This window comes from Mytilus californianus, unplaced genomic scaffold, assembly GCF_021869535.1.
Source record: "Mytilus californianus isolate M0D057914Y unplaced genomic scaffold, xbMytCali1.0.p SCAF_10, whole genome shotgun sequence".
Classification (NCBI taxonomy): Eukaryota; Metazoa; Mollusca; class Bivalvia; order Mytilida; family Mytilidae; genus Mytilus; species Mytilus californianus.
The window spans coordinates 53,484,957-53,510,818 of record NW_026262582.1 but is presented as its reverse complement, the minus strand read 5'-3'; the positions used below and the strand labels follow the sequence as shown (position 1 = coordinate 53,510,818).

General features: G+C 33.1%; 1 protein-coding gene across 8 annotated transcripts in view; it reads left to right on the top strand.

The window, feature by feature from the left end:
* The first annotated feature begins 10,654 nt into the window (after nucleotides 1-10,654).
* LOC127718791 (myosin light chain kinase, smooth muscle-like) overlaps nucleotides 10,655-25,862 on the top strand; it is a 78,791-nt gene continuing 63,583 nt past the window's right edge. For 6 of the 8 annotated variants that reach the window (XM_052224845.1, XM_052224846.1, XM_052224853.1 and 3 more), the window contains exons 1-2: nucleotides 10,657-11,125; nucleotides 25,532-25,570. In XM_052224845.1, the coding sequence (XP_052080805.1) occupies nucleotides 11,083-11,125; nucleotides 25,532-25,570 (82 nt within the window). In that variant the 5' untranslated portion in view covers nucleotides 10,657-11,082. Of the gene's footprint in view, nucleotides 11,126-25,531; nucleotides 25,571-25,862 lie in introns of all 8 variants that reach the window. The other 2 variants (XM_052224850.1, XM_052224843.1) reach the window with 2 other exon arrangements.

Sequence of the window (25,862 nt, the reverse complement as noted above, 5' to 3'; positions counted from 1 at the left end):
TCAGGTCGGAGATATCAGTCTCATCTCACGATGAACTCAACGAACATTTATTCACTGAAACTATAAACGCACAGGAATACTATCAAATCATTAAAAGTATACATGTAGTATTTGCTACATGAGGTTCTTCTTCGCTTTAACATGCACTTTTTATTTTTTTGTTTTAATTTCATTTGATCTCATTTATTTAAAAATGGGCCATTGAAATTGTTTGGGCCCTTAGAATAAAATCTTTCCAGATCACTATTTTAGTTCCAAGTTTCATTCACAGTTCTAAATACTTGAACGACATATCGTCTTATGTTTATTATATATATCTTCTTTTCTCATGAACAAGTGTATTAAATGTTATCAGCTAAATTGATATTTGATTAAAATTATGTTTCACTCTTTTTCAATTTAACAAATAACTATCTGAGTATGTAAATATATAGTGGTTTCAGACAATGGTCATTGCAGGGGACTGTTGACCAGTGGTCAATTTGTATATGTTTGTATATTACAAATATTAGGTTAGGAATGTAATGAATTTACTTATCAATTGAAAACAACCACACGGGAAGCCGAGAGAAAAAGGTCGAGCGATGCCAAACTCCAGGTATAGAATAGTAAATCATCGGTTCCACAAGTCATTAAACAATCTACAAAGGAAAACGCAAACGAGACCACTCTTTTGGGCCCTTGAATTCGAAAATCAAAAAGTGTCATAAACATTTCAAATAACATCCTTCAGATGTTTATAAACTATTAATATAAGTCTTTCAGACTCAGAATTCATATTTCTGAATTTTGTCAATGCATCTTTGTATCAAGGCTTCAAACTTTTTGAATTTTGTGCAAACGTATATATATAAAAAGGCTCTTTTTGAGATATTGTTATCTTTCTTTAGATATGACCTAATGCTTTACCTAGAACGATGTACTTTACAAAGATGTTAATGTGTGTAAAATATCTTTTTGGGTTAAACCGTGGCTCATATCTATTTATGTAATAATGTCATATTTGGTCAAATGATTAGATTGTGAATTAAATAGGGAACTGAGAATTAACTTTGTAATTTAAATTTTTTTTTTGTCAAGAGTTGTCTGTTGAAGAAAAGATTATTTGTATACTCAATCCATCAGCACCATCACAAGTAAATAATTCGGGTCCTACATTAAAGTCGTTAAAATTGAGGACAGGGGACTCTATACCATTTACTGGAATCAAATGATTATATATATAATCCCGGCGAGAGAAGAACAAAAAATTTGCGAAAGCAAATTTACAGATCTAACATTGTTGGGCTGATGTTTAGACGAGTTGTATATATATATATTGCGATTTTTATCCAACGCAATCATAGGTTTGAACGTTGTTTTCAATTTAGACTTTTATATATTTTTTCGTTTGGGCTTGTATTATATTTTCCTTCGGGTTTATATGATCCGTTCATCCTATTTCGACTCTTTAAAATTCAAGAGTCTTTCCTCAATTGAGGTAAATAATATGGCCTTCCAAATACCGTTTCGATCCCTAACATCACTGAAGAGCCATTAATTGTCGAAATCCGGATATGGTGTACAATTTTTTGCACCTCATGTTTGTGGTATACCATCTTTTCCACAAGTTTATTGTTTTCTGTTTGGTATTAAATTAATATTAAGATCCATTTTGTTAGATCTGGTGATCAATTTATTTGGCAATCGCCGATGGCAGTCAGCAGGGTTTAAGAACATCAGTTGTTCGACCTGTTAATCAAATGCGTTTTGTTAAAATAGACTTTTTCACTTTTTTTGGTCTTTTGGAAATTGTTGTTTGTGCTGTATTTAGACCCCTCTACCAAGAAATTTGTTTTACATGCACACGTATAAAAATTGCGATTTTTATCCAACGCAATCATAGGTTTGAACGTTGTTTTCAATTTAGACTTTTATATATATATAAGAAGATGTGGTATGAGTGCCAATGAGACAACTCTCCATCCAAGTCAAAATTTATAAAAGTAAACCATTATAGGTCAAAGTACGGTCTTCAACACGGAGCCTTGGCTTACACCGAACAGTAAGCTATAAAGGGCCCCAAAAATTACTAGTGTAAAACCATTCAAACGGGAAAACAAACCGTCTAATCTATATAAAAAACGAGAAACGAGAAACACTTATGAACCACATCAACAAACGACAACTACTGAACATCAGATTCCTGACTTAGGACTGGTGCAAACAATTGCAGCGGGTTTAAACGTTTTAATGGTACCAAACCTTCACCCTTTTTCTGAAACAATAGTGTAACATCACAACATAGAAAGACACACTATAAAATATCAATTGAAATGGCTTAACTCAATGAAAGGACATATTAACACCAGTGAACATACACTGAACAAATAAATTTGACCCATGATACAATGTAAATACAAAATAAATAAACTAAGGGAAGAATAATAAAAGTAACATGTTATACCGCTATGAAATGTTAAACAATTTAAGAAAAACAATATGCTCGAACAAAAATATCAGCCATTTGCAATTACTTTAAACACAGGTAAATGAAAATAATTTTGTTGTTAGGTATACGTGTACAGTTCAAATAGAGAAAGGAAATATTTTTACAAAATAAATAATTTTGATGTTCATAGTACGAAGTGAAAATTTATAGTAATACCAAACACTTATCAAAGCTGGTATATAGACCAGATATAACCCTGAATAACATTAAATAACAAAAAAGCATTACAATTAGTATCAACAGGTCAAATAAACAAGAAAGTACGATTTGAGAGTACTCGCAGTTACTGACAGCTAGTAAAAAGCCAAAAACAATTAATAATTAAAAATCATGCATCAGAGACTAAAATCAACACAAACACATCCCAGGGATTTAGTATTTTAACGTCATGGACAGTCAAAGAAGACATGACTTGTGCAATGCCAAAAATAAATGTATCGACAGGCAGTAGGATAGTTAGGAGTTTAACCTCTTTATAGATCAAAATGAACGTGGGTGTGTCTTTATGCATCCCGTTTGAAAAGAATACACATTTAGTTATGTTTTAATTTGCTGATGACAAAATCGATATTAGTGCCAATGTAAACTATATTCAAAGATCTAATTACAACATTGGTAAGATAACCTTTACTAAAAAGTTTGTTTAAAGGCTCGATGAGTTTACACGGATCACATAGTGATTTCCGCGCTTTAAGTACAATATTACCGTAAAATTTAGGATGTGAAATACCGTTTTTAATCAGTTTTCTACAGGTACAGCCAAATTTACCAATCAAATCTTTGTATCTATGAAAGAATTTAGTAAAAGTTTTACGTAATTTATGGTAACGAAATCCCTGACTTAATAATTTACCAGTGATGCATTGATTACGATCTATGACATCACTACACACATGGGCATAACGAACGATTTGGGATATATAAACACTGTATGATGGAGCCAAAGGAACATCGCTGTCTAAAAAAGGAAAATTAACAATAGGGAATGAAAAGTCGTCTCTTTTGTCGTAAATTTTCGTATGGAGTTTTCCTTTAGAGATTGAAATGTCCAAATCTAGAAAAGGACAACTACTGCTGTTTATGTTAGATTTAGTTAAAGTAAGTTCTATTGAGTAAATTTCGGTAGTATATTTAGAGAACTCTGGATTATTTAACGAAAAAATATCATCTTGATAACGGAAGGTATTGTTGAATGTATCAACCAAATGTAACAATGACGTGTCTTTACTGAGTTTGGTTATAAACTGAGATTCATAGCAATACAGGAATGAATCTGCTATTAAAGGGGCGTAGTTAGTGCCCATAGGAATACCTACTACTTGTCGATACACTTTATCGCCGAAACGTACATATATGTTGTCCAGGAGAAAATTTAAAGCTTCAATCATATCTTCACATTTCCAGTAAGTGTTTATATATACAACTCGTCTAAACATCAGCCCAACAATGTTAGATCTGTAAATTTGCTTTCGCAAATTTTTGGTTCTTCCCTCGCCGGGATTCGAACTCATGCTACTGAGATATCGTGACACCAAATCGCCTGCACTGTATCCGACGCGCTAGACCACTTGACCACCTAGGCTTTAAAAAAATAAAGCTTTCTGTGGCCGGGTGTTACCTTCCCTCGTCAGTTTTAATCTAGCGTCGTAATACATTACATGATATATAAGGCATGAAGATGGAATTGTTACAGATATATGTATGAATTTTCATTTATTTTGTGTACTAATTTTGTACCTGTCACAAACTTACTGTTTAGGTTATATGACAATAAACATTTGAATTGTGACATCACAAGTGATCTTTTTGCACAAAATTGCACAGAATATTTTAAACTGTTTATGTACTAGTATCAACAAAATTAAGTGAATTTTTGTTGGGCTTGGATGATTTTTACTTGCAAGTTTGGCAATCTCAGGGACAAAAAAATGGCCCTAACCATTATCCTCCTTTATTATTGAGAAGTATGAGATTGAGAACAAGAAACTGGCGATTTATTCATTTAACGAATAGCCATTTGCTTTCTTTTGTTCTGTAATTTTTAACTTGCACATTTAGAAAAAAAAGAAAACTACACTTTATAAATATCATGCGTCCGGGGCGCATTTCTGGATTTAGCTTCAGAAGGAACGCTCAAAGCCGAAAATTTGATAGCCATGTATAAAAACCCAAACAGTAGAAGAGCTATATGACGAAAAGGGACCTTTCAAAATCGCCAAATCCTTCTAAGGTCAACTTTGCCTGAGGGAGGTGGAACCTTAGTTTCTTTATAATTTCAAAATTTATAAACAGGAAATTTTAAAAAGTTTGTAACTAATCACGAATGAAATTTGTAAGAAACAAACTGTCCCAAGGGAGATAAATCAAAACGTTAACAAGATCATCACTATGCTCATTGATCGACTTTTGATGCAAGCAGACATTGGACCAATAATTATATGCCAGGGTAAAACTCGTTTTGGTGTCCAAACGTTCTTTGATAAAATAAACATGTGTACAGTATAAAATTTTGTCTGATAATGCCTCCAATTAATAAACAAATAACAGACTCTAAATAGAACATCAAATTCAAAGGAGAAAACAAAACAAAAAAAAGTATTAAAAATTCAAACTGTTAACAGCTTAAGTTATAAATCAATTGGGATTGCTAAATTTCTAAACTTTTGGTACAATGCATAAAGTGTTTATTCGCTTATTCTATCAATGTCTTCATTGCTTGACATTGATAGAATGCGCAATTAAAGCACGTTATGTCTTCATTGCTCGAGGGGCCTCGGTAGCCGAGTGGCCTAAGAAGTCGATCTACATGTAACGGTATGTTTGTGACACCAGGTACTGTCTGGTGAACTTTCATTGTACATATTTGAATAGGATTAATCAAGAGAAAAAAAAGTAGTCGATCTACAGTATCACTAGCCTGTCAACACTGAGGTTGTGCGCTCGACTCCAATCTTGATTGGCTACAGTTTTCCTACCGTAGGTCGTTGGTTCTTTCCGGCTTCCTCCACCAATAACAACTGACCGCCACGAAATAGCACAATAGTGCTGAAAATTGCGTTGAACATCAATCAATCAATCTTCATTGCTTGACAAAAAATACCATTTCAATTGAGTGAAATACCTACTTACGTATATATATATATACAACATCAATGTTTGCAATCACACAGTTTAAATGATCTGCATAATTTGTATTAACGTTAACTATAAAAACTGCAATTTTTATATTTTTCAACGTTGATTGTCCCAACATGAAGACCATATATTCTGTGTCACACACAATGACAACGTCATCTCCATCCAATATAATAAAGATTTTGATATAGTATCCTAATTGTTCTAGAAATTCTGTAGATATATCTTATTTAAGCAGCTAACATTGTTTTCAATGAAAAATGTCCCCTAATCATTTAGGTACAAGGAGAACAGAAAAGGCATAGGCGGATCCAGGGGGAAGGGGGGCTGGGGGCCCGGCCCCCCCCCCCTTTTGTGGGAAAAATTTGGTTGATTATATAGGGAATCACTGAAGCATGACTGGAGCCCCCCCCCTCCCCCTTTAGGTCAGTCAGTGGGCCCCCCCTTACACAAAGTTCTGGATCCGCCACTGAAAGGTTATAGATTATCCCACTGCCTACTCCTATTACTTTATTTTCACAGTTACAAACATTCGAAGATGGATTTCCAGTTCTAATAATAGTTTTAAATATTTTGCTTCATACTAAAAATCATTTTGAATAATTTTTTCACAAATAACAAGTGTGGACACAGATCAGTGTGGATAGTATGTTTGGATGTTTGACAATGTTTTCTGACAAAAAGAGTTCTTTGGTTTTCCCCACAGGGTTCTATGTTGAACTGTTGTGCCCAGTGACAGTCAATCTGTATCAAACACTGAAAATAGCAGTCTTATATTCAATATTGCGTTTTACTGTTCAATATATATAAGAAGATGTGTTACGAGTGCCAATGAGACAACTCTCCATCCAAGTCACACTTTGTAAAAGTAAACCATTATCAGGTCAATCAAGACTGTCATGTAGGAGACACTTCTAGTACTTTAAATCAGTGCTGACCGTTCATAGATTTTATCCTGCAATCAGCCAACTATTGTACAAATAACAGGTACACAAATAAATTTTTGCTTTATTTGTACTTGTACAAATAAAGTCTCCTGTTACCCCTCTTCCATGCTGAGCAAGCGGTAATGTGGATATTTCTTTTTGCGTACCAGTTCATTTTGGTGTCCTCTTCGCGGTCCGCGTTTAAACTATGTCGATTTCTTTGAAAAATTAGAGACAATGATTTAAATTTTAACAACTAAAGTTTCAAGTGTTTGGTGTAAATTTCAGGATAAAAACAATATATGTACATTGTCGGAAAATATAAAATGTATTTGTACTCGCTGCGAAACAGGAGAAAAGCTCGGCGAGCCTCGCTTTTCGTCCTGTTTCTAAAGCTCATACAAATAAATTTTATATTTTCCGACAATGTACATATATTGTATATTTATTTAGCTAGACATTGCTTTTAATATCAAATCTACATATTGGCAAGCGTGATATGATTGTTTCCTGTATATAATATGTACATTCCTGAAAATAAATTTTGTGCACGTGCAACGTTACATTGGAGGATTTCCTTTCAACATTTTAACTTTGAAATAACTTCTATGTGAATAGATTGACATTTAAAAAAAATGATCTGTTAAGGGAACACAGCTAGCTGAGTGTGCTCAAACGCTGGAGAGATTTACGTAAAGAAGCAAAAGATTTGGAAGGATTGCCAAAGTATTCCAATAAAATAAGTTTCAAAATTTGATTTGGGATAGCAGCAAAAACTAAAAAAATAGAGGAGGACCACATTAGGTGCATTTCTGCATGATGTGATTGTAGTATGCATGTAATATTTGTATGGTTCTATTTATGTTCCTTTGAGGTGGTCATTTCTTACTTGGGTTTGTCCACAAAAAAACTAAAATTTTGTTCAGGATCATCCCAGTATCATAAGTAAAAGTTTTTGTTCAAATGTGGAAATAAAAGATATATTATGGTTTGATAGTAATGATAATATACCAGATATGGCAGATTCCAATACAGATGATCATAACTCCTACAAACTGATAAAAATTCTTTTAGATATGAACAGGATTGAAGGACAAAAGGATAAAAAATATAATTTATACTTGGGAACATTACCGGTATGTATAAGTGAAAGATCATTTAAATCATACTCAGGGCTCATCAGCAGGCAGCACAGATGTTAAAAAAATGTGTTACAAAACCACCTACATATGTAGCATCATATTTTTAGTAGCACGAGTATCATTGTTTGGTAAATTTGTGCTTTTTTTTATTTGGCTTCTGGACAAAAAATGTTTGGCTCAAGTGCAAATAAAATGCTTTAATCTCCCCATAAATGGAAACATTGAATGGATGGTACAACTCCTTTTGCTGACAGTTCTAATCATATTACCTTGCAACAGATCATGTGCAGATGTGAGTTGTCTGTCAAATCTTTATATCACAAAGAATGCATTTGCATAACAATGAACTGAGCTCAAAGCAAAGTACTTTAATAATACACTTGGACAAAAAGCTCAATCCAGTGATATACTTTGTAATAGAGGACTGTCATGAACATTCTCCTTCATAACCACCAACATGCCAAACATGGAGTAGAAGTCCTGAAAAAGACATGTTTTTTGTTTCACAAATAACTAGTAGTAATTATGATACGAAATTTTCTAACTTTGTTTTAGTTACTCCCCTTTGGTCGATATTCACGCTTACCTGAATTTTGATATGTGTTTACTCCATCACTTTTTAAAGTGAATTGTTATTTTTCTCGTCATTACGCTATAATCCGTTCGAATAATCAGAACAAAATGTTTTATCCTCCCTTCCCTCATATATTTCGTTTGATTGATAATTTTTATACATGTTTTGCATCAGTAACTTCTGCGGAGTATCTTTAATCTAAATGGCTCACCGGTACACGTATTTATCCTTGTTATAACTTTATTAATATTTATATATGTTTTTCATATCTATGTAATGAATGTTATATACATTTTGAACATAAATTAATGTACACTTGAGTGGGTTTTTGTTTGTCATGTTTTCACCACTGCCTGATTCTTACGCACATTGGCACTTAAGCACACGAGGTATTGTGCACCTCTTATATTCAAGTTCAAATGATGTTTGATATTTCTCATGGCAAAGCATATATTTTGCCCTGTCTGATTACATCTGATCAAAGGAGTATCCAAGGCGACACTTAAATCTAATTTAAAATTGATTTGAATGAAATTTTCATAACATCTACTTTCACAATGTATCATTGAGTACCTCCTTTTTCACTGTTTCTTGGTCCGACGGATTTTGGAGGTTTTCTAAGCTAAACATGGACTTTGAAATAACTACATACATGAGAAATAGGCATCTTCTGTACGTTTTACTCCCAAACTCCTAAACCACATAAAATTTTAAAGGATTTTTATCATTTTTTAGATCGTATCTGCCTGATGAAATTATGCACTTTCTTTACTATCGTGTGTCTGAAATTTTATCACATGCCCAGAATTGATCAAAGTAAGCTCCCTTTCAATTCTCATGTTTTTTTACCTTTGTAACTCCACAGTTTCGTGACTTTATTTATGGAATTTTACATTTTTCACACATCGCACACTAACTCCAGATTTCATTAGAACTTTAATAGCCTGTTGTTGAGATTGGTATAAAGGATCTTGCGCCCCCTTTGGATTTCGATTTTTTTTAAATATTTTGTCGATTAATAGTTACGAGACTTTACTGTCAGAGTAATTTTTCCAATGTTGGACTTTGACATACCTAACTAAATGAGAAGATAGGCATCTTCTATAGTTAATAACACAATATGCTTAAAAAATACATTTTATTCATTTGTCATTCCAGAGTTATATATAGGACTTTTACCGTCAGATTTTATGCAATGTTGAACATATCACGCAGCAGCTTTGGTATACTTGAATCATTTCTACTATGTTGCGATTGGTAAATGCATGATTTAATTGGTTTCAGTTGAGGCATGTCGAAAAATGTTGTTGAGGGTTTTGACTTTTTAACGAAGAATATGACGCGTCCATCAGAATCAAACAAAAACATCGATCTGATGAAGGATTTCTAAAAAGTTCCTAATTTGTAACAGTAGAGCATGTTTTTGTCGTTTAAATTACCTTTTCAACCACCAGGGATCGATCCCGTAACCCATGCAAATTAAGTCCCCGCTCTTTGGTCAACTGATCTTGATCTAAAGGAGTACTTCTCCATTTGACTGATCGGTAGAAATGTGGAACTGTGACTCACTTTACTCCTTTAGTCAAGTAAGGGAGCAATGGTCAGTTTGTCAGAGAGCGGAGGCTGCGTCGAGAGGTCCCGGTTCTGTCCACGGTGGTAGAGTGGTAATTTTGGAGGAAAACCTACGTCCAACTGCTTCACTGCTACACCCATTAAAAATAGGAACTAATTTAAGGATTTAAGGAAACTCTGAAGAGGTACTGCGGTTTGAAAAATCGGGGTATAAAATAACTGACTAAAAATGGTGGAAAAGATGGAACAAATATTAATTAAACAGGGGACGGATCCAGATTCATTACCGCCGAGCTGATCGAGGCGAAAACCTTAAAAAAATCATATAACTCGTGAGAAACATGAGATTTTTTTGACGATCAAAGGAGGGGATTCGCCTCTGAATTAAAGGACTTTTCCAATTATTCAAGTGTACTAGACTAATGAAACTTTCTTTCTAGCACTATATTCAAAGATCCAAGTCACTCACTGTTTACAAGGGCACTTGTTTTGACCAGAAAATCGCCCTACACCTTATATTGATAATGTGTTATTTTGAAGTATAAGTTTTTATATATAAGTATGTGCCGCTGGGATTAAAGAAAATATCACGAAAATTATTTTATTGTTACACACTGTTTATTACAACTTATTCCATTCATTTAAGAATGTTTTAAAAGACAAGCTTGTAAACAAAGAACTATGGTTTTTATTATTTGTTAAAACACAAGTTTGGTTTATTGTTCACACTTTTAGTGAAATAATGAACTCGGTCATGTGTTTCGATTTGAAATTTAAAAAATTCTTTATCCGACTAATTGTGTAAACTATACATGTCCCAATCGGGACATTCGAACAGATAATATTAATTTTCTTTCACCCTAATGTTGATAAATTTTGATTACGTAATTCTTTAGTTATTTACTTCCGAACAAAACAGTAAATTTGGTAATCTTTTATCATTAGTATTATCGGTACATGATGGATATGTGCTGTAGGGGTTTTAACCAACTATTTCGTCAAATTGACCTGGAATGACATTTCACCCTAAGAAGTGATTAATGGTGTCTTTGGGACAGTAACTGAAATAACGTGTACGTGTAGTTATTTAGGATTGCATACGCCGGATTCATTGTTGAGGAAATTAATTCTTAAATTTGGATTTAACACATTCTTTCAATATTTGAGTGTCGGACATATGTGTCTGTGGAATTCACATCCTAAGTTACTTGAGATAATGTTAGATGAGCTTTTCGCTAGAAGATGTCTCAAAGAACCTTTACTTCTTCTATTTACGTAAAACTTGGTAAGAATTCACTAATTTCAAACCATTTTATATATATTTAAAAGTCTATATTTCTACAAAGATATTTAATTAAATAAGTTACGTTTTTTACCTGTTGCAAAGGTAAATTAACTTCGTATTAATCATTATGACACCTTTCGTGATTTTTAGGTTAAAGGCATTTTAGGTCAGTCAAAGATTTGCATTTGATCTAATCTATGTACACACAAGTATCACACACAACGAAAAAATTTTTTTTTTTTAAATACGACATAAATGGACTGAAGAGTGGAATACCTGTGTGAAATTGAATCTGTGGTTGGAACAGTGTTCCCGTCTTTATTGTGTCCCTCTAATATAAGTATTCCACAATAGTCAATACACACTACCAGTAGTGCAACCTGAGACTACTATAACACATAGTAGTCTCAGGTGCAACCATCCTATACAAAAGTGTACTATTCAAGTTTTCATGAAGCAAATGCGTGAGATTTGGCAAAAATTGGAAAGATCAAAGAGAAATAACAATAGTCCAAAAGAAAATGCCGCCAAATAAGCATGAAAATGCGTGATACACGTGAGACTTGGCAGCACTGATTACGAACCCCGTTGAACCAGCCAAATCATAGAAATAGTCCCTGAAACTTTAATAGGTAAGACCAGCATAGGTCAGGATTATGTGTCCATTCTATGCAGACTTTGAAGCGAAGACACAAATTTTTATTTTCTCCCGATGAAAACCCATCTCTCTCGCGCAGTATCGGGGGAGTGAAAACAGCAAACTCTGAATACACAAATCGTGTCCAATTCAAACTGGATACAACAATGGGGGTTATACTAAATATGTATAATTCAAAGTGGGATAAATATGAATGAATTATTAAGTAAAAACCAACCATCATTACAACCCTATGCAGACCCTCATTTACTATATGTACAATAAAGTGTATTAATATTTGTTACATAACCACTGATACATTTAAAAATGTGTTCAAGTCAGCACATTTTTCTTTTTGTCTACAAAATTGACTTTTTCCATGGCAATCTGACAGTCACTCTTGACAAGTACAAGAAATAACTATTTTGCCATACCATCATATTAATTCAGTCCTAGAATGTATATTATCCCTTACTATAGGGGCCTGAGTTTGATTAGTTACTATTTTGGATTCCAGGGTCCAATAGTGTTCTTTAGTTTCAGAGGGTGGCCTGGCCTGCAGTTTGGACAGTTAATCTGTAACCAACCAATGCATTTCAATCCTCACATGTTTATTTGACATTCCACCATTCCTGTTATTTTTTTACATGAGCAGAGTTGATAATTACATAAAAATGTGTCTGAATTTTGTAAATTTTTAAGTTATGTTGTTTTTCACCATTTCAAAATGTATGGTTGTGTTGAATATTACCCCAAAAATTCAAAGAAAGAAAATTGCATTGTAATTACAAAATAATCAGATTAGTTTTTTTTTTACAATATTCAAATAAGGGTATTTATGAATTAAGGAGAAATAATAAACCTTTTCTTTATTATGACACAAAATATTCAAAAGATATTATTTGACAATTGCATATATATCCAAGTAGAAAATTTATAAAACTATTTTTTTCTAGCACTAGATAAGGTACAAAATGTATCCATTTTGGAGGGCACCACACTCTCAATACCTAGAACCTAGAACGCTATACATCGTTTCATTGTTGTTAAATGGCATATATTTCTGCAATAAACCTAGGCTATATCTGGTATTCTTATGGTATGAGTGATAAAAGCAAAAACTTGGACTTTGAAACATTGGGCTGACAGAAAATAGGGAATTTCAACCAACTTTTTTTACATGAATACAAAAATGTAGCCTTCCATAGACGTTTCAAAAGACATGTGCTGATTGTTTTCAATGATAGCATTTGGTTGGTCTGATTACTCACCAAGGAACATTCACTTTGCAAGGCATAAAAGACCGTCATTGTTTTGTACATAAATCAAGTATTGAAAGGAAACCTCAAATCTGTTAAAAATGTTAAACATTTGTCATGTCGGGACCTTTTATAGCTTGCTATTCCAGGGGCGGGTCCAGGTGAGGGCGTAATGGGTGAATGCCCCCCTCCCCCCCCCCCCCCCCCCAGAAAAAAAAAAAAAAAACTATCGTAATTTGCTAATATTGTATTGAATATGGCAATTTATCATATTCATTAATTAAACACATACTCTGATTTCTTTTTATACTGATTCCCCCATCCAATACACTCACTATATATATGATACCGGGTATTTTCCAACAAACAGGGTTGCATTTTCAGCTAAATTGTCTGAAATGGGGTTATGTTTTTTTTGGCCTTGCCTTGGAAGGGGTCAGATTTGACTATCCAGAACGGGGTATTATAAATACATGTCTAAATTGAAAACAACGTTCAAACCTATGATTGCGTTGGATAAAAACCGCAATTTTTATACGTTTGCATGCAAAACAAATTTCTTGGTAGAGGGGTCTAAATACAGCACAAACAATATTTTCCAAAAGACCAAAACAGTGAAAAGGTATATTTTAGCAAAACGCATTTGACTAGCAGGTCGAACAATGGATGTTCTTAAAACACAGCTGACTGCCATGGTGATTGCCAAATAAACAGATCACCAGATGTAGCAAAATAGATCTTAATTATTATATTATATATATCAAAAGTTCAGAAAAAGCTATCGTTAAAGATTTTTTTTTCATTTTTCATGTCCATTTCATATTTTTTTTTTTAACTAGATTTATAACTTCTTCTAAAGATTTGATACCCACATGTTAATCAATACATAATTTGAATGATCCGAAGGCAGACTATTTTCACCAATTTGTCTATCATGGGGTCTGTAATAATCCATCAAAACTTGTCTGGAACGAGGTCAAGGTTTTGAACTACCAGAAGAACACCCCCGTCAATGTTTAGACCTGGTGCAACCTTCCCCCCCCACCCCGGGCATCTACCTTTGCATGTAAACTTGTAGGTCCCATATTCATTGTTGAAAAACAGAAAGGAAGACAATTTCCATCTCCGTCCATTAGCTTTATAACTTCCAAACTTCCAAAGCTGATGAACGGAGACGGTAAATCCAAACAGGTGTTTCTTTCTCTTTGTGACTCCTGCACACGTAGTGTTAAGCGACATATAGGGATCACTATAGTGGTCTTGCGTCGTCCGCGTCACTTTTCAGTTACAAATTTCTCAGCTTCTGTTGGAATGAATGATTAGATCTTTGGTACATTGCTTTCTCATGATGACTTGTACCGTGTCTTCCCTTTTCAGGTTTGTCGCTCATCTACTTCCTGTTTACCGATCGAATTTGTAGTTTTTTGGCGACACACGTCTTCTGAGGAGGACTCACAATTTATTTTATCCTATACATGACTCAATCCTTACTAGGAAAACGAAAAAGTACTGATGAAATTGTGATTCCTAAGCTTTTTGATAAAACTGATACCAAATTTATTGTATATAAAAATGGGGTTGAATTGTTTGATACCCCACCACACGTAATGGGGTGGCCTATGAAAATAGTAAGGGTTTGTCCATCCATCCACCCGGTGGTTTTAATACAATAACTCGAGAAGGGATACATGTTTTTACATTTGCACAGTTCAATGCAGTTGTTTAGTGTTATAAAATTTAATCCATGATTGTTAAAGGGGCACTAGCTACGAGATATATAAAAAAATCTAAAATAGGATTTTTTTTGTTCAATCATTAATGAAAGTGAAATAGTGATATAATTATTCGCCTTTAGCAGCCAGTATGGTTCAATTTTGTCAAAATGAGCTCGTGTAAAGTTGTTTAAAGGAAAAGAATGTCAACATTGAAACTGAAACAAAAGTAAATCATTTGATTGACTGATTCGATCCACAAAAATCATTCTTATACAGTTAAAAACGATGATAAACATATATTTTTAATCTTTAATACGAAATTAAAAAGACATAGAAAAATCCCATTGCACGAGTTCGCTTAATCTATTTATATCTATATTTATGTTTACATCGCTTATATGGTCATCGGACGACTTCGGAGGTCAACTCGATAGTTAATTAGATGGCGTCTAGACTAAAATACACACAAAACGAAGCTACATATTATCGAACCCATGCCCTGTAAATTGTTTATTTTAGACTTTTAATAGTTTGGATAAATGTTTTACATTGTTATATATTAAATATGAGAATTTGAGTCAAATCGGTGAACATGAATTTGACAGCTAGTGCCCCTTTAACAACAATCGACAAGAAAATAACAAAATTTCTAAATCAAAATTCAAAAACTTCTGCGAAACTAGGTGGACAGAGAAACACGCCACACTCGACACATTCGCAACAATGTATGAGGCATTGGTAGCGTGTTAAGAAGCCATAAGCTCCAATGAAGGACGTTCGTGGGACCGCAAGGCTATTATGGACGCTCATGACCTTCTGTCCAAGATAACAGATAGTACATTTATTATGTGCTTCCATACAGTACACAACTTCTTTGGTTATGTACATGGAGTAAGTTCTAAGCTTCAAGGCTCATCTTTGGACATTGTTGAAGGTTATAAAATGTTCGGAGCTGTGGAACAGATCATCGAAGAAACCCGTAAAAATGAACAAGAGTTTGACTTAGTTTACAGTAAAGCGTCTGGCATGGCAGTAAAGGCCGGACTTGATGAGTTAGAAATGCCCCGTCGTTGTGCTAGACAGACACATCTTAACAATGTTCCCTCTACATCAGATAAAGAATACTATAAACAGGCAATCTACTACCTTATCTTGATGAGCTAATTCAGCAACTTGATATTTTGGTCAAGAGGCTGTCTCTGTTGTTCGTGCCCTGTCAGTTTTGCCTTCCCGAGTTCACCTTATCTCCCAAGAGATGGAGAATGATATTTATGATTATTACAATGCTTATATGCCTTCACCTGAAACATTCAGGCAAGAGATGAGAATCTGGAAGTTGTTTTGGGAAAACCAACAGGACAAAGCAGAGTCAATTACATCAACCTTAACTGAAGTAAGGGCATGCTCGACTTTATTTCCAAACATCATGAAAGTTCTCTTCTTACTTGCTTTGACGGGCGTCACGTCAAGCTCCACCGAAATAGCTAACTCATCACTTAAGTTGATCAAGAATGATTTGAGAAGCACCATGAAGGATGATCTTCTAAATGCTCTGCTACTTCTTTATGTTCACAGAGACATTAAACTCGATTATGATAAAATAATTGACGATTACGCCATGAGAAATCCGCGTAAAATGGTTGTAATGAATCCACTCTAGTCTAACCATTCATTGAAAATGAGAGTCAGTCAGTATTTCTGTGTTCATTTTAGGTTTTGCGTTAAGGTACATTTATACTAGTAACATGTATATTTGGTATAGCATTTTTACTTCCCATCTGGATAGCCTTTGGTAGTATCATATTGTTTCACTATCCATTAGTGAGTAACTAAGTGACATTGACCTACATTTTGCAATGAAGTTCAAACACCATATTTGTTTATGTACCATATACCACCTATCGGAACTAGACAGTGACATGATTGCTTTAATTTAGTACTGTAGTACAATGATGTAAATTTTTCATATTCAATCATGTATTCCACATTAAAGCCTACAATATTTAAAACGAAAGAACTTTATACTTGAGTGTTTGTTTGTCTTGTATCATGTGTGTCGTTCAACGAAAATTTTTTGATTCCACGCCCCCTCTTTCAAATATCCTAGAAACGCCCCTGTATGCGGTATGGGTTTTGTTCATTGTTGACGGCAGTAAAGTGACCTACATTCTGTTGGAGAGTTGTCTGGTTGGCAATCATTCCACATCTCTGTATTTTTATATCTGACCACATCTCAACAGGCTGGAAGTAAAAAAATAGGTCAAGAAACCAAAAAACACAAAATTTTGTCATTAGGGCATCCACATAACAATTTTGAAGAATAATCTTACCAACCCTCTCCTACTCTAATCTTACTGATATTGATCGAACACAATATGGTGGTGAGTGTGGGATTTATTTTGCACAACATATATAACTGAGACTGTGTGAAATACATGTACATAGAAACAACTCTATGAGAAGCACTTAATTAATTGAAACTATATGATAGAATTTGGTTCCTTGTACATATATCGATTGGACATCCCTTCAGTGTAACAAGCACAACTTACAGTGTCACAAGCACAACCTTCAGTGTCACAAGCACAACCTTCAGTGTCACAAGCACAACCTTCAGTGCCACAAGCACTTTGATTGTTTTGGTACTTTCCACCTGTTGTCACTTTTGGAAACTGCAAAAGACAATCATAAAACACTGTTCATGTACAACCTTGCCATCTTTCTTATAAGTTGTTCATGACATATATTTTTGTCCATTTGAAAATAAGGAGAAGTGGCAATATTGCCAGGGAGACAACTATTAACTATAGACTAAAAGATGAGGAGGTCACTGTAGGTCCTTCACAATGAGGAAACCTATGTATAGTAAAGCATATAAGGCCAGGCATGTACATCTCTTGAGTATATGAAAGATTTAGGTTTTCATTCAGAAACTTATGCTTTATGTGACCAAAAGAAACTCATGCTTACCTTGACAAAATAATCTTGAAATTGAAACAACAAACTTTCTATCTTAGACTTCATGGCATTATAATTTCGTTTCATTCTGAATGTTACCCATTGATTATCAGTGATAGATCCAGGGGCCGCTTATGACCTATCAGTGGAAGATCCTGGAGGGGTGCCTGTCATTTATTGCTTATCAGGGTCAGATCCAGATGACCCCTTATGGTCAAAATTTGTGTTATTTAGTTGTTTTTTTTTAGCTCACCTTGCCCATGTGAGCCTTTGCCATCACTTTGCGTCCGTCATCTGTTGTAGGTCTTCCATAAACTTTTTAAAAATCTTCTCTGAAATTGCTCAATGGATTGAAACCAAAGTTTTTCTGCATCATGTATAGGATGTCAACTACAAAGTGTGTTATTTTTGTCCAGGTTGATCAACCAAAATGCCTCCTTGTCTAAAAATAGAACATAGCAGTCAAACTACAGTTTTGGCTAATATTTCTAAAACTATAGCAATTAGAGAAAACTGCCCAGGGTAAAAATGGTCAGCACAACAACTATTTACCATGAAAAAATCAAGGAGATTTTTTCACAAGGTGAGTGATATGGGTACAGGTGAACCTCTTGTTCTGAGTTTTGACTGCTGGGCCCTTTAGTTTTGTCAGCACCCTTCTGTGCCTCTTTTGGAAAGTCCTAGAAACGGAAAAGCAACTGATAATACACAGAAAATGGACAGATTTGAGGTTTTATTTCAATACTTTAAATTAGACTTTATCTGATCTGATATACATACCAGTAAGTTTTAACTATGATGTTTATATTGAGCCTCATATGGTTTAATCTCTCCCATTGTTTGACCGGTGAACTGATGTGACACAAATCTACCTTTTACAAACATATCAATATTGACATTGGTGGATTGGTCCTACTTAGACAAGATTATCTGTACAAAGTTGAAACTGAGTAGAAATACTATAGTTGGTCAGTGTTGATAAATACAAGTCTTATTTGCTTTGACAAGTAGTGGCCACTTTAAATTCACTTAAATCAAGTACTTGATAATTATGATAGACTTAATATTGACAAAAAACTGTAAAATCTCTATTTGCCATAGTCAGTCATTGTCTGTGATCATGAATATTTCTAATTTATATTTTTGTTATGAAATCTACAGAATGTATGTAATACCTTATTTAAAAAAAAAATTATTATGACATAACTTTTGGTAGGATTTTCATCAAATCAGTGCCTACAATTAAATTTTTTTGCAGTTTTTTTCTGGTCAAAATTTCCCTTTTCTGGACATATAATGTGTTATGTTCTAATGATTTAATTAAACACTGGAAAATTGCCCCTTTTTGAGTGTGTGAATATTCTTCTTTGATCAAAGCATTTGATTGAAACTAGATTTATTTTCTAATTTTCTGTCCCAGACTTGCACTTACTCACGGAGACACTAAAGTTTCTTTTTGATATTAATGTGGTTTTTAAAACAGCAGTCTTTATTTGTAGTCTGTGGTTTGTCATGTCATTAAGTTTACTGTAATTTGTTTACTGAACTTATTCACACAGAGGTGAAATTTTCAATTTTGAATTCAAATTTAAATGAAATTCATCATAAATTAGAAATATCCATCTTACAATGTTCATTAATTAGATTGAAGTCAAATGATGTTGCAGAAGTGTTCCAATAAGTTTCACATATTTGAACAGTTTAATAACTTACTTAGAGACCAAGAGGAAACTGTGAAATGAATAATGCATATATGTGGTAATGTGCATGTTGTGTTTGGAAAATATTCCATGAACAAAAACAAACAAGTACAAGCCATGTGATTCTTGATATGTTTCAAATATGACATGCCTTTTAATCCTCCAATTGAAATCAATCATTCAAGACTTATGAATTTAATATCGGTAATATCAGTAATACAATTACAATTTGTCTTTCCTTTTTATATTTTCCTAATAAACATGTGTTGTCAGCTTAGATGTATATATTTTCATTAAGATGGAGTATTAACAAAATCTGAAGAATTCTGCTCAAACCAGTGCTTGGGTCAATCTTGAACTTGCAGTGATGTTTGCAATTTTGCTCCTTGTTGAAGGCCTTGCTGACCTCTTTAGATGAAGAACAACAATAAATTGTTGTTTCTTTTTGTTTAGGCTTTAGTGCATGGCATTTGTGTCAAATTAATCCACTGGTTCTTTTTCTTTATATCCATCCTTTTTTTCTTACTTTCAAATTATAAATTTTAATTTAAGTTTATGTCCTAACAAGAAATAAAGGATACTAGTTATTATCATTCCATTAAAAATTGTGAAAAGGAAGTCTTGAATAGTCTGGATAAGACTACTATGGCAGCCAACGTAAAAGTATATTTCTAGCAGCTAGAGAGAATCCTTAAAATTAATTAACTTAAAAGTACATAAGTATGTCTTAGTCTGAATTATTGCTTTTAATTTCATTTTTATTGAGAATATTTACAGCACTGGGTCGTATCGATACCATTGCTGGTGGACTATCAGTCCCCGAGGGTATCATCAGCTCAGTAGTAAGTTTTACAGTACCGACATGATTTAAAACAAACCTTTCTTAAATTGTCTGTTTATAAATTTATAAGAAATTGAGGTTTCAACTATCGCACACAAAGCTGACCCAAGATGGATTTGGCTATTATTTTTAGGTCCTATTTGGTCATATAGCTCAACTGTTTCTGTTTTTATACATCCTTGGCTTTCAAACATTTGGCATTGAGCCTTCTTCATGAAGGTAATTCTAGAAAAGCACTTTGGACACATGAAATTTATAAAGTATTGTTTTCATCCCCCCCCCCCTCCCCCTCCCCCTGAACTTCTCCATAGTTAAATCCTGTAACTTGACAAAGGTACCCTTGGGCTTCTCTTTTTATACCCGACCTGTGATAGTAGAGGAGCATTGTGTTTTTTGGTCTTTGCATAGTTTGAACATCCATCCTCCATCAGGAGAAAGTTTTGGTTTAGAGAAGTCAAAGTTTTAATTTCAGGTAGTTTGTGGTCGCATCAACTTGTAACTTAGTACACATGGTCATAACGAAATGAACTGTTTGATATACTAGTATATGCCAAATTGGGTCTTGAACCAGATTTTAAGGTTCCCTTTACATGGAAACTGAGCTGGGCATGGAAACAAAGTCTTGTTTTTTTAAGTTTACAAAGAAGCTGCAAAAAGTATCCTTCCTTAGATATTAAGTTTTTTACTAGGCATGCTTAACCTATCAAGCTTCACTTAGTCTTTGGTTTGTCCATTTATATATTAAGTATGACTGATAAAATTTACATATAAAGCTGGCTGCTCTTCAGGATGAAGAGTTTGATGAAATGTTAAAGTAAATGTGCTGGCTTCCTTTGGTTTTGTTGCTGTTTTTAGTTTAAATGTTTTTCCAAAATGAAGTTGCAGAGGCAAGACCTAAGGCTTGCTGTTTGCTGTAGGGGTTTTAACAATTTGTAAAGTTTGTAATTGGTGATTTTAAAGTGGTATATCAATGATATTTCGTATGCAGTTCTAACAGAATTGGGACATTTCATTTCCATGAAGATTAGTTTGTCCTGCCCTGATCATTGACTTTGAAACCTTTGATTAGTTTAATTATGTTAAAATTTGTGATTAGTTCAGTTGAAAGGAAACTACTGTAACGTATGATAAGTCAATGATATTTAGTATGCAGTTGTATTAGCTTGGCATATCTCATTTCTATGAAGATTGTTTGGCCCTACACCTGTAGGCATGGTTCATTGACTTTGAATTTTTTGCATAGTTTACATGTTGAAATGTTGCCATTTTAATTTAAACATGTGCATTTTACTATCAAAACTACATGCAGTCTAGACGTATATCTGTGTCAATAGTTTAAATTCATCAGATTCACGATGTAGTCGACAAAATATACTGTGTATGCACATGTATGCCGTGTTGTATACATATCATTTACAAAATATGAAAAAAAGTTCATTCATATTCATGACATGACTAGATAGAACATGCAACTGTATTTAATTATTTAGAGAACAAACAAAACTGTCAGTAAATACTCTTTTGAGGTGTAGATTTCCTTTGAAACCAAAGGAAAAAGGTAATGTGACTTCCCTGTTGATATAAGACTTAGTTTTGTAGATTAAATGTGTCAAAATACAATCATAAGGATCAAGTTCAATAAACAGTTATACAGAGATAACTGACCAGTGGCAAAAAAATTAAAACCCTGTCACTGGCTAAAATGTACTAATGTGAAAAAGTTAGAGATTAAATCTTTTTAACTACTGTTCTATATCTGAGGACCATAAAAGAAAGTGAACTTTAACATTGTTGTTTACACACACCTAATATAGAATGTCAGAAGTTCTGTTATTGATACTGCCTAAGCACGCTTTTATCTTTACAAAAACGGTATTTTAAAAATTTGAAATGGCTTTGCATCAAAATGTCATTTATTAAAAAAATATTAAACACACCTTTAAAATACAATATGTGACATGTTTGTAATTAGAATAACAAATTAAATCTAAATACACAAGACATATATAAATATAACCTAGTGTAGTTTTTCCTAAATTGGGATCATTAGCTGAATACACAATGAATTTTGAATAGCTATTTTCACATTTTATAAGCCATTTTTGTCCAGCCTGCAAAATTTATTTGACGAAAGCTAGACATAGCGATCCTAGATTCCGGTGGCGTCGGCTGCTGCATCAGCGTCAGCATCATCAACATTTAGGTTCAGACTTTGGTTAAAGTTTATGAAATTTGGACAGAAGCTTGTTTATGACCAAAATACAGTATTCAGAGCAAAATTTTGAAAATATTTATTTTCATTTCTCCGTATTTTACTAATAAATGGACTTTGTTTTTTTTACATTTAACATTCAGATTTAGTATGAGGTTAAAGTTTTTCATCAATGACTTTGTCAAACCTTCATGGAATTTTAGGAAATTTGAACAGAAGCTTAGTTATGACCAATATACAGTATTTACATCAAAATTTTGAAAAAAAATATTTTCATTTTTTTGTTTTTAACTGATAAATGGACTTAATTTTTTTTTACAGTTAACAAATAGATACAGTCTGGATGTCAAAAAGTTTGAATTCTTCTTTTCATTTCTGAACTGATTAATGGACTCACTTTTTAAGTCAACATTACACTTTTACACTGATAGCAGCAATCGCAGGCCAGACACAGGGTTCCGCGGAACCCCTTATGAATTTTTTGTATTAATATGTATTTGACTTCGTTGTTTGATTTTATATGATAAGTACATGTACAAATAGTTTAATTGTAAAGCTTCAGATAGATACTGACCATTTTGAATTAAGACAGAATCAATCAAATGTATAATAATAAGGAGATGTGGTATGATGTGGTATGATTGCAAATGAGACAACTATCCACCAGAGTTGAAATGAAGTGGATTTTAGCAACCGTACAACCTTCAACAATGAGAAAAACCCATACCATATAGTAGGCTATAAAAGGCCCTGACATGAAAAATGTGTAACAATTGAAATGAGAAAACTACGTCTTATTTATAACAAAACAATTTATGAAAAACAAATATGACAGACTTGAGCCAACTGCAGTCACTGATTGTCATGTTTATGCTAGCTATGTGATAATCAAGCTGAAATTATCAATAGCATACGTCCAATTAATATAGATGAGAAGAGAAATACCATATTTTTAATATGATTCATACAGGTTTTTTATGGTTACTGTTGTTGAGGCCAAGAACCTATGGGTATGTTGTTGACCAAAGACTATAGGGTGCATTCAATAACAATGTTTTATTCGTTTATCACATTTTCTATGAAATGACTATGTAATCATATTTTCTTTTACTTTATAAGTGAGATAGATACTCATTATAGATATGAAACAAGTTTTAGCTCAGATGCTACAGGACTGTCAAATTCAACCTAATTCTCATAAGTACAATCACATCAGATATATAGATAGATATTTTGTTGTGACATAGCCAATCAATATGTCATTTTCTAACTCATTACTTCTAAGCCAAATCCAAAACAGCTTTTAAATTACCGGGGTCAGAAAAAACTGAATGACTGTACAAGTCTTACAGGGATTAAATGCTACTGAGCTGAGTATTTTGATCTTGTATAAAATCTTTTCTGTTTGATAATCTTGAAATACTAAATGGTTAAAATTACATTTATAGTAGTTTTTGAACAAGCGTGAAATTTTATCCTGCTTGTCGTAAATTTAAATGGTTCATCTTGACATTTTAAAGTGCTGTGACATTTTTGTTTAGATGTCCTCTGATGAGAATGTTGGCCCAATGCCCTATGTTATAAAAAACATTTAAAGTTGAATTTCAGAGCTTGCCAATGCTATACAATACTGTTTACCAGTGAAGGTATATAAAGGTATACTTAGGTTCACTATGAGGTCTCATCAGTAATATACACCAGTCATCTCATTTCTGTCTATGACTACATACAATGACACTGTTTATTGCTATCTTTTAGATAACAATAATGTTAATTGTTTCTCAAAAAATTGCACTTAAAATTCACTGCTAGTTAAAAATCCTTCAGTGGAAATTAAACTGTACTTAGATGTTACAAGTTGAGGTTTCTTCTAGATCTATAGACCATATCTCTATTAGGGATACCGTGACAGTTGACCTGAGATTTTGCTACACTTGACATATTGACATGCAACAATTAATTTTTCATTGTGGCATCATACATTTTCTCTTACAACATCAAATTTTATAGGAAAGTCTGTGAAATCCTGTAATGGGGGACAAATTAATAGTGATAAGAGTGATGTCTTTGTTTCTATTTTTTATATTTTTAAACAACATATCCATTTTTGAATGAACCCAAGCTCTTTAAAATGGATAAAAGGAACAGTAACTTTGTAGTCACTGAAAATGTCTGCAAAACAGAAAGTTTAAAAGCAAAAATATCTATGCCTTCATTATCCTTTAAAAATAAAAATCTGATGCATTGTATTTGAACTTTGAACAGAAAGGATATAGGCTGAATGTATATCATGTATATAAGGCAAAAGTCCCTTAAAATTTCAAATTGCTGTTCTTCATCATGAGAGTTTTAGAAGTCTTCAGTGAGGAAATAAAAAAGCCTCACACCTTACAGAAAGAAAAGACAGCTTCAGAGGTTGACAAATGGTACTCTCTGATATTAATTGATAACCATGTGCACAATTGATAGATATAATGTTTGTAAAGAACTGAATTTAATTTCATTTTTTATACATTGCAGTTGTAAATTAATGGTCTTGCATCATAACATCTTATTTTGCTTGTAGGCAAATTTCTACATAATAATCTCAAGTATGCATTTTCTCGTGGTTGCCTGAGGGGAAGCTTGTTAATTATATGCAAAGTGCAGTAAAATTACCATGTTTAGTAAGATAAAAGTTTAAAGTACATTGTTATATATATAGATGAGTAATAGAAAGAGTACTGATATAAAGGGGTCTCAAAACACAATAGTTCCAATGGAGCTTTAGTTTGTTGAAGCCATATTAACTATGTGTATCAGCGGAAAAAAATCATGACAAAGAAAAAGTTGGTAATGTCGAAACACAGAAACACATAATTAATAGCGCATGGTGATGATTACAGGAACATTTTATTATGTGTTTCGACAATACATACTTTTTAAATTGTTACATCTATTTCTGCATTTTTTTTCTAAGCAGTGAACATTATTCATTGTCTTTGGATGATTGATTTTATAATCATTCCCTTATATTATTTTGTTAATTATTTGAACACTTGAATTAAAACCCTTTGGTTACTTATTGTCGTCCTTATTTTGTAGGGCAAACACAGCAGAATGAAGAACACCTTGTAAAAACAGGTTCAGTATACAATTATACAGTTAAATGTTTTATTTTGAGTGCTCCTGATGAAGAGAAATCCCAAAAGTGCCTTAGATGTACAAAATTTATAATGTGTTATTCTCATTCATAAGACTTTTATTTGTGGGTGTATACTTACACGATTTGGAGATATATTATTCTTTAGTACAAATATTTTTTAATTCTTGGTTTAAAACATCACATAACTCAAGAGAAAATATGTCTTTGTTTTAGAATGAAAAATGAAGTTTGAATGAATCATAAAATGTACAAAAATGGATACCTCATGAA